Source organism: Sinohyriopsis cumingii, chromosome 17, assembly GCF_028554795.1.
Source record: "Sinohyriopsis cumingii isolate HCF-2022 chromosome 17, ASM2855479v2, whole genome shotgun sequence".
Lineage (NCBI taxonomy): Eukaryota > Metazoa > Mollusca > Bivalvia > Unionida > Unionidae > Sinohyriopsis > Sinohyriopsis cumingii.
The window spans coordinates 5,752,401-5,763,221 of record NC_142977.1 but is presented as its reverse complement, the minus strand read 5'-3'; the positions used below and the strand labels follow the sequence as shown (position 1 = coordinate 5,763,221).

The 10,821-nt window shown below is 38.5% G+C and overlaps 1 protein-coding gene across 1 annotated transcript; it reads right to left on the bottom strand.

Annotated features, from left to right (window-relative positions):
- Positions 1-5,620: 5,620 nt before the first annotated feature.
- On the bottom strand, positions 5,621-9,178 carry LOC149777686 (uncharacterized). The gene has a single exon (XM_089938237.1). It carries the CDS (start codon positions 8,713-8,715, stop codon positions 6,691-6,693), a length of 2,025 nt encoding a protein of 674 aa, XP_089794363.1. The 5' UTR covers positions 8,716-9,178; the 3' UTR covers positions 5,621-6,690.
- Between the last annotated feature and the right edge of the window lie 1,643 nt (positions 9,179-10,821).

Genomic DNA, 10,821 nt, shown 5'->3' with positions numbered 1-10,821 from the left:
CGCGCTATCATAAAGTCTACTGAATAATATATAGTATGCCGCGTGCTCCAAGCAATTTTCTAATTAATCAGTTTGTGAAATATCTCCCAGCACCGATTCCCCATAATCAAACAAACACTCACTAAAATCTACACAATCTAACAAAGCTTAAACAGGTGTAAATACAAATAGCACATACCCTATGTATGTATGTATGTATGTATGTATGTATGTATGTATGTATGTTTGTGTGTGTGTATATGTATGTATGTATGCATGCATGTACGTACGTACGTACGCATGCATGCATGCGTGTATGTATGTCCTGTTATGCATATTTAATTTGCTTTGTTGTTAGTTTTATTTTAAGTTTTTATTTCATTATATGCTATTGTAATGTAGTATTGTATGTTGAACCTGACCTTGTCCAAAACTGAGTTCAATTCTGTTTGACCCAAATTGATTTTTTAAAATTTTATTCTGTGTAAACAACTAATACAAAGCTAAATTATTATCTGTGTATAGGATTAAAATCATCATTATTATTATTAATAGAAGTAAATATGTTTTTTGGGGTCTAGATCTATGTTTTGGAATTTCCTAAGTATAATCGAGGTTATGGTTTTTATTTTGTAAACATCAAGATCATTCTAGAAGGTTATTTTCCATTGGATAATTTTTTTAATGCCAATTTTGACCTGAGGTCAAATAGAGAACTACATAATCTTGTAACTGAGAGTTTTTTTTCTTCAGTTGTACTTTAAGACCTAGAACTTTTAATGTATTATATATTGTGATCATTATTTTATTTTTGGGCTGAAAAATATATTTCTTCAAATTATTAAAGTGATTATTTTCTCTTGAAATCCAAAAGTGCTCTGATAACATTCTTGAACAGAAACATTCGCTGGAACATTATAGTGAATTCAAACCTGAAATTATATTACTGTGATTTTAAAAAAAACACAGTTATAACAGACACATCATCACTCTACAAGCTACACATCATCGCCGTCAGTTTTTTTAAATTTATTCTGGACTTGTACTTAACTTTGTTCAGGACTTCAACTTACTAGGACTTGTGTCTGTAATTCTTGGATTATTTTGGGATTTAATTCCGTAAGTTCTTTTTTTCTTCTTCTCATTTTCACTTTGTATCCAGAGCAAATAAATTATTTATTGAATTTTACAAAGCTTGTTGCCTTTCACTCTATTCTTTTATTTATTTTAAGAACATAGATTCGTAACGGTATGTATGTATGTATGTATGATGGGCTTAAATAGGTTAAAAGATGTTAATCCCGCGCTCCCACCCCCACCCCACAAAGCAGGCATCATGGTATGTCTTATCTGTGCGAACACGATGAAATCAATCACGTGCAGATAATTATACACAGTACTAAGCCGTTGTACGTGATCTTGCAAGTAACAACACAAGATGTATAGGATAGTATTAGACTATTGTCACGTGGGCAAGCAACCAGAACAATGTCTGCTAAGTACTTCCTTATTTTTGCGCAACTGAAGATACTCTCAGAACAAATAAAATCTCTCTCTCTCTCTCTCTCTCTCTCTCACACACACACACACACACACACACACAACTGGCGTGGAAGGGATCCAAAATATATTTGCAGGGTGGAAAGGGCGAGGGTGAAGGACAGTATACAAGTAGGCAAGGAGCCTGTGGGACGGCCACCTGTCGGAAGCACAGAGAGCAAAGCCCCCCCCCCCCCCCGAAAAAAAAAAGAATGCATTTAACGAGTTTCTAAGACATAATTTTAATAATGTAACTATAAAGAAAACTTGCCACAGGAAACGGTCCAGTTATTTCGTATTCATATGGGGTGGGTGGGGGTGGGTAAGGGCAGTAGATGCAAATGGCCATAGCTGACCTTGTGAACGCGATAAGATTTGCCAGATGTTAGTAATGATTATAATATAAAGGCGGATTCCAGTCACACAGCTGTCCCTTCTGACGACCATTACAAGAGTATGCATACGTGTGGAAAGATAGCGGTACTTTGTTGTACCTTGTTTCATTTCGTGTTGTCGGTGCCTACTACAGTACCGCCAGGATGTGTAAGAGATGGGAAACATTATGCTGTGCATGAGTCCTTCCAGCCGAGTCCTTGTGAACACTGCACGTGCAGCCCTTCAGGCGAAGTGTTCTGCGCTATCGCCGATTGTTTTATAACGCCGTGTGTTGATGCTGTCCACGATCCAACCAAATGCTGCCCGGTTTGTCCTAACGGTAACGAGCGCTCTTGGCTAAATTTATAAAAAAAAATACTTAAGGCAGAATGAAAACTACTGTTACAGAAACAAAATTAATGTGAGTGACTGCAATTTTATTATAAGTTGATCTTTTTTTTTTTTAATCAGATTGTCAGTGACCGATGATTAACGGAACAAAGATCAATTCACACTAACACCGTAGAGAAACTTTAAAAGCGTTTTTTCTCAAAAGGACATTCATTGTCACACTGACGCTGAATTTTGGTACATATCTAACATAGAGATATTTAGCAGCTTCAGTGACCTAACACACCTTACTCGTGCTATCTTTATGCATTTATGAGTTCTGTATAAGTTTGTATTACGTCAGTGTTCGTTTGCCTTCCTTAACAGTATATCCTTTTTTCCCTCCATATTCTACAGCAACCATTTGTTATGTTTTCACATTTATATTGGATTGAAAACTTTGGTTAATACTAGTGACAAAATATAAATACATTACAAAAGGGGGCTTTATTGCTTTACTGTGTCGACACAAATCATGTCGATGTTCTCTCTCTCTCTCTCTCTCTCTCTCTCTCGCTTTCTTTGCTGCACGGCACAGTTGGGAATATAGAATAAGTACGTTAATAACTGAATGGAATATTGTAGACATAGCATATATCATGTTTGTCAGTCCCACGTAAAATCTTTTCATGTCTGAGCTGCTATTCACCATTACTGCAATGTACTCTGTTATATATCTGAGATAGTGCTTAGATAGGTGTCCAGCCAGGTGAAAGCTTTCTTTCAATAGGCTTCCAGCCAGGTGGAAGCTTTCTTTCACGAGTCCGGAATAGAATCCAGCTTCCATGGTTTAATTATAAAAGAAAGGACAACTAAATGTGTAAAATCGATTGTGATGGCCCCGGTGATATAATACAATTTAAGAGCAACATTCTAAGTGAAACAGAGGCTATAACTATGTGAACCACTGTTTGAAAATGGCCAACATCAAACTTGAACTAGTTCTGCTAAATGTGAAACCTGATACCAAATTTCGTTTCAATTTATGAAATCCCTCAAAAGTTATCAATTTTTTTTTTTAGCAGAAACGAATGTTGTGACATACGTAACGTAACGAATATATGTCCTCCGTCGCAGACTTATACAAACACGCGACGGAAATTCTCGGAAGTTTTCGGACTTCCACCACAGTGTGCCGATTATAGACATTTCATGTAAGACAATACGATTCTGATGCACGCAGACTTACTCGCCCGTACGTGAAGCAAGATTAGAAATGAAAAGAACATGTCCTATAACATAATGAAATAACAGCTCCCTGAAATTGTTCTCACCACACCGTAATAACTTGCATGCTGTTAAGATAACATGAAAAACGACTACGACTATCTCTGTACACAGGTCCGAACTGCCTGATTCATGGCCAGATTGTGCCGGCCGGCCAAACGGTGCAGATAGATAACAGCGTGTGTTCCTGTCCTGACAACTTACATCTTCACTTCGGCATCGGCGCAGGTCTGCCTGCCTGCGCCAGAATTGTCAACCAAGTCTCCTAGGTGACCGCTCTGTTCATGTTCATTTTGCTAAGCTAGATATTTCATTTAAATGTCCGTAATTAATTATACTATGACTCGCTTACCCATTCGTTATTACATTATATTTATTTTCAGTCGCTCAGCTAATAACTGTCTGAAAGACAATGTAGCTTGTTATAAGTAAATCAGTGTGTGTGTGTGTGTGTGTGATTTGGATTCTTGACGTAGCTTAAACAACATTCAGTCATATAGCTATGATGTTTGCACTGTGGCAGTTTATAGTGATGTCTAGCACTGTCACATTAGACCGCAGATGTGTAGCACCATGTCCCACTCAATCACATTATCATGACACCAGTCCGACCCGTCCTAACGCTAACCTCATAATGCTGAGCGCCAAGCGAGGCAGTTGCTAATTCCATTTTTATAAGTCTTTGGTATGACTCGGTCGGGGTTCTATTTTTTTACATTTTTTTTAGACATTAAGAATGTTCTAGAAGCATGTTGTTTACAAATCTAATGGGAAGTTGACCCTCATCCTAGCACTGTTGTAATGACTTAGCTTTTTATATTAATGTTGTTTACTTAAAATTCATTCCAAGCATGAGATGGTTCGTTTATTTAAATTATTCACTGGAATTACAAAGTACTCTTTGATTTTCGGATTAAATCACAATTTTGGGATTATTTTGGACTCATTCAAGGAAATTGTGGACTATATCATTGTGATACGTCAAGACTGTTGGCAAATTAGCACAATCATTCAAGGACAGTTTGATTATATCATTGTGATACATCAAGACTGTTGACACATTAGCACAGTCGAGGCTACGTGCACATCAGCATATTCAAACCGGCATTCATTCGGAAAACCACTGGAATTCATTCGGAATACTGCTTTCATTGGATTTATGGTCAAACTTTTAGGAATATTTGAGATTTGATTCACAGTACTGTAAGTCCTTTTTAAAACTGACTTTGTATTTTTAGAGAAGTAAATTATTTGTTGAATTTTACTGTTACTTAGATTAAGATCTTAGGGTATGTATGTATGTATGCATGTATGTATGTATGTATGTAAACTTTTAGCAGAGACAGAGAGGCAAAGATAGAGAGATTTTGTCACCCCTATTGTTAAGTTTATATTTTGTTTTCCAGGATGACCGGTCTTACATAAGGACGGCATGACCTAAGTATATGATTCACATTAACGTCATTAACCACCTGATCGACGTTTCATCACCAAGGAATACCTGTACTTTATTTTCTTATTACTAAATAAAATTTATGTGTCTATAGTACAATTGAATTCTTTGAACCTAAACTCATTGACATTACTGCGGATTCGGACTACCATAATCCATGTCATACATTATTATTTCCTTTTCATCTCAACAAATTTGTACCGATCGTGTGTCAATTATTTGTCAGATCAAATAGTTACAAAGAATTGTGATTTTTTTTTTTTCGTTATAACGGGGGTAGCAAGAAAACGTCAATCCACTGAGAGCGTTGCGTGCGTACTTGACGGTATCTACGTTGTGTGATATGCTATAAAATGAAGTCATGGAGATATACAGGTGTTCTATAGGTAAATCTAATTAGTGATATACAGGTGAGATATACAGGTGTTCTATAGGTAAATCTAATTAGTGATATACAGGTGAGTTATATAGGTGTTATATAGGTAAATCTAATTACTGATATACAGGCGAGATATACAGGTGTTCTATAGGTAAATCTAATTCCTTTAATAAAATTTAATTAAATAAAAACTAGGTTTGAAAGAAATAAAGCATTTTTTGTTGCTGTTGTTGATGCAATCAAGTTCTACTATAATTTAAATAGGATGTAAGGTCCCCTTCATTATATTTCAGATTTATTTTTCTCTTTGCATATCTTTCTTTCGGACACAAAGGTGTGTTTTAAAAACAAATATAGTGTTCAAAGCATAGACTTTGGCTGCCATTTTGAAGGATACATAAAACAAATGTCATTATTTGTTATTTTTAAAATCTATCTCTCTCTCTCTCTCTCTCTCTCTCACACACACACACACACACACACACACACACGTTATATTATTCTACTATATCAGTGAAAACCTGTAAACCTCAAAAAGTGTTGATTATGGACATAAAAACGGATTTAAACATTCTAAACAATACTGCAATATTTACTAACCCTAAACCAGTCACAAATAACTGCACACAAAACGGCTGTTCCTCTGGAGAGTCGAGTGCATTTGAATATAATTTGTTGTCGTTAACTGGCACCCAAGAGATGGTATCTTCATCGTGCCTCTCAACACTAATTCGGTTCCATCAATATCAATGATAACGGATAATAAAAGCGAAGAACTAATACAAGGAACGTACAGAAATATATAATTAAATTGGTATTAATTCTGCTAATGGCATTAATAAACTGATATCCTCATGGTAATAAGATGAGAAGATGCGAAATGTCTGGGTCGATGTAAAGGAAAGATGAAAACAAAATTAATCTGATCAAATCACGCTTTATGCTCCTACTTCCTGTAGAATGGTGATCGTTCTGTTTTAAATTTGAACACGCTTGCACTTAATAAGTTTGCTTTCCAGGGCAAACAAAATTGCACATCAAAATCCCATCGTAAGTGTGATTTATCACGTGAGGTTTTTCTTTCTTCTGGCGAAATAAATTGAATTCATTGATTCTAGTGAATATGTTAAACCTTTTTACTTACATCGCCGTTCTTTAAGATTTGGTAAAACACTTATAACAAGAAAGTTGTTATTTCTGCGTCACATTTCCAAAAACAAATGTGGTGGGTTGAATACTGGACGAACATCTATCAATTAGAGGCAACAACAAAATAATTAACTTAACGTAGTCTATAGTGGCTTATGTTGCACACAGTTATAAATTAAAGGCATACACGGTACTCTGTTCAATTATCTGGCCAGATGATCTTGAAGATGTGACCCTTTTCCGTCTCTCCACTGTTAGTGACCAAGAATTCATCTCCGCTCTCGTTAAAACAAAGTTCTCGAGGTTTGCTGGGAACCCCAGAGTCTGATGACAGAATCTTCAACATGATTCCCTCTTCGGTGAGCTGGTGGATGTTTCTGGAGATGAAACCCGCCACGTAGATTGTGTCATCACTGTCCACGCCCACCCCCGTGGGACCCTCAAGCTCTTTCGTCTTGTAGATGAACCGTCGTTTTAACTTGGAGTCCAGATTAAAACAATAAAGAGCGTTATATCCATAGCACGAGACGAGTAGACGGGTTTTATTTTTGTTTAGCGCTAGGTAGGAAATGTCGGACCAGGCGGGCCGGTTCTCAATCCCCACGTAGGACTTCTCTATTCCACTGCTGGTCAGTATGGCCCAGTAGTACCTGTCCTTATTCATGCCCGCGACCACCAGTTCTTCGACCGACAATTGGGCTAGGCTAAAGCATGGATACTGTGTTGTGAGCGTCATAGTGTACTTAATCCGGTCCCCAGCCACCGAGGCAAATTGAATTTTGTTTTCTTTAGGCAGTGCCACCGCTATCTCGTGTGTGTTCAGTAGGCAAACGTCCGTAGGAGGAGACGGCAATTTGTAATCCGTGATGTACGCATGCGCAGAGCTAAACATATATATTCGATGATTCCAGCTGTCGACGAGCATGAGTTTGTTTTCGGGAAGGTAAGCGGCGCCTGTAAACAGAGGCAAACGACCGTCTGGGGTTTTCAACTTCACTTCTGACGAAAACTGAACCTGTCCCCTTGGGGTGGGTGGTTGTTCTTGGATATTCTTTAGAGATTCAGAAGGAACCTTAATTCTCTTCTCAGTAACTTCTAGTTGAGCTATTGTCGACGATTCCATCGCAGCAATTTTTTCCACCATATCATTAACGCGCAGTTGGATATCCAACGAATGTGTTTCAGAGAAGTGCTGACGGACCTCTCTCTCGTAGAACGCCAGCTGTTCCTCAACTTTGTGTAGCGTGATGAAGATCTGAGAGTCGCTGCCGTGCTGCATCATCCGTTCCAGGAGTCTGTACGAGTTTTTGATGGCGGCGAGCAAAGACTGTATACATTTGTTGTCCCCCTTTCTCAGGGCAGATTCTTCGCGGTGCAGCTTCTCTCCCCGCATCCACAATTTGTATTCCAAGTCTTCAAACAATTTGTCAAGCTTTTGGCGAAGTCCGCGGATCTGTTTAGGAAGCTGGTTTACCTGTTTATCCATATCTTCTAGGTTTCCCTCGTTGGCTTTCATCACACGCCCCAGGTGACTCTCCAGCCCCTTCATTTTGTCAATAACGTCGGCGGGGGTATGGTCCTGAATGATTCTCTGCGCATGCACTTTCAGCTCCAGTATATTTGCACATCCTCTGTGAAAAAGGAATGCGCATGTATTACACGATAACTCATAGTGGTCCTTGCAGTAGAACTCTATTTCCTTATCCACGTGGACCGTACAGCTCATTTTACTCGACATCATCGCCGCCATATGAGGATTTCTAGAAACGTCATCGAGTCCAACGATGGTGTGTGCTTTCAGAAGTGTGTTTTTCTTGTGAGCCTTGATGCAGTCCGGACACAAGGACTCGTTACACGTGGCGCAGAAGCCCGTGGCGGGTATGTTATTACTGTCCGCGGACATACAAGGATCGCACGCCCTCTCTGGGGTCCCTCTGACCGCCTTATCGGACAACAGGGACACAAGCAAGCAATTCTGGGGAAACGATGATGCCCATTCATCTATCATCTTCCCTATCGATGGGGAGCTAGTCTCTTTGGTACACACTGGGCAGGGAAACAATGTCAGCTGGTCTTCGTTCTTCTGACGCAGGTCGTTGATGTAGGATTGCAGGCAACTCTGGCAGTAGGAGTGAAGGCACGGCAGGGTCCTTGGTACAGAGAACTCTTCCAGGCAAAGTGGGCACTCCAATGTGTCCGCTCTGTACGTGGACCTAGACTCCATTTTCTCTTTCAACTGAAGACCTGTCCACAGCAACACGTAGCGTTATCACGGTATACTAATTTTGTCCCATAACATTCAGACGATAAATAATACTTTGTCGTCGTAACTCGTGACCAGTCTACTTTGTTTACATAGTGTCAAGATCCTCAGTATTACTAAAATATAGCCTAATTAGTTACAGTAGCAGTGTCTTTTGTTTCCATTAATTAAATTAAATGCAATGTATCCAAAAACAGTTGTCTGGACACTGTGGATACGTGACGGTTAGATCACATACGAATGAACGGTCACTTTAAAACTGTTGATACCTGGCTGCCATAACACGTTGGAATGAATGGCCACTTGAAACTTTTGAAACCTGACTGCCATAACACGTTGGAATGAATGGTTACAAAATTATATAATTATCCGTGCGATCATACTCGTATCAAATTGTTCCCATATAGAGATATTTTCATTTCATATTGTCATCGCTTTCCATTCGAAATGTGTTAGATCCAATAGATTTTTAAATATCTCTTTGTGGTCACAATTGCAGAACATTGAGCACGTTGTAGCTGTTTGGGTACTTAAGATCAAATGGTTTTGTCAATGCAGCGATTTAAAAACAGGCCGTACCTCACTGTATAGTCTACATAATTAGTCTAATTCTCATGTACAATGCATTGGTCTCTGGACAAAGTTATAATGAAATTTTCAGTGCCTTATATTAATGATTATACCTCATTAGTTTGGAAAAATTAATAAAGAAGAAATTGTCATTGATTGTAAAATAGCATTACTTTATAAAAGTTCCATTGCAATCACACGATAAAAAGAGTCAATGTACTTTAAAGATTGACAGACTAAGTGGTATTAAATTGACTAACAAGCCGTATCTATTGAAGACCACACTCGTTTAATTATATTTAATTCCAATCGTAAAGCATTATACTGTGTATTGCAAGTACAAATGCACAACTAATTCACCCACTGAACACCAACCATCGACTATAATAATTACAAAAATATAAGCAGGTTCAAGGAGGCGTATATTTATAGCATATCGGAATTCGTATAATAAAGAATCAACGTGATTTCATTTAACATAGTTGTGTTTGTCACTGAAATTATAAATTAGAGGATAAATGGCAAAACTATGAGGCTTCATGGGATATATCCAGGGCCGGCGCCAGACCCGGTCAGACTATCTGGCGCCCTAGACAAAGTTAGATTCTGGCGCCCCCCCCCCCCCGGAAAATATCAATTTCAAACTTTACAAACAATATTTGTTTTTTTAAATATGCGCCCCCTGAAATCAGCGCCCTAGGCGGCTGCCTAGTTTGCCTATATGGTAGCGCCGGCCCTGGATATATCGATATGTATCGATGAGAGAGAGAGAGAGAGAGAGAGAGAGTGTGTGTGTGTGTGCGTGCGTGCGTGCGTGCGTGTTAGTGATGTTTACCTCTATGATTATCTTTATGTAAAGGCATTCAGTAGACGTGATACAGATATCGGAGTTTGCTTTGGCTTGATTGATTGAGGGGTATTTAACAGATACGTAGTTCATACAAATCAAAATAATCCTATAGCAAGTTATCTACCGTGATATAATTGTTATAATAAGATATAGTGGCGCGCCGGTGTAATATAATAGCATTACAATGGGTTTCGGTATCGGTGTAATTTAATCGTGATACAGCAGACTTTAGTACCGGTGTAATCGAATTATGTTAAAGATGAAACCGGTATAGGAATAGAGCGATAGTCCGTATCGATGTAATATAGTCATGATATTGCGGAAATCTGTATGGACGTTATATAATCGTGACACATGGGGAATCGGGATCACTGTAATAACTGAAATTATATCAGTGTACTGTAACTGCGGAAATCTATATTGGTGTAATAAAACCGTTTATCAACAGGAATCCGTATCGACGTAATTTAATCTTGTTAGAGCGGAAATCGGTATCGGTATAATACAATGGTATTACAGCAGGAAGCTGCATCCACCAAGTAATACAGAGGCAATTAAAAGAGTTTTCACAACCGACTTGAGTCTTATTGCTATTTGCCCTTTAAGTTTGTGACCACTCCCAGGGGCCAAAGTGCCCGCTTCGGATG

Coding starts and splice junctions, on each gene's coding strand:
- LOC149777686 (XM_089938237.1), bottom strand. CDS start 8,715: ATGGAGTCTAGGTCCACGTACAGAGCGGACACATTGGAGTGCCCACTT.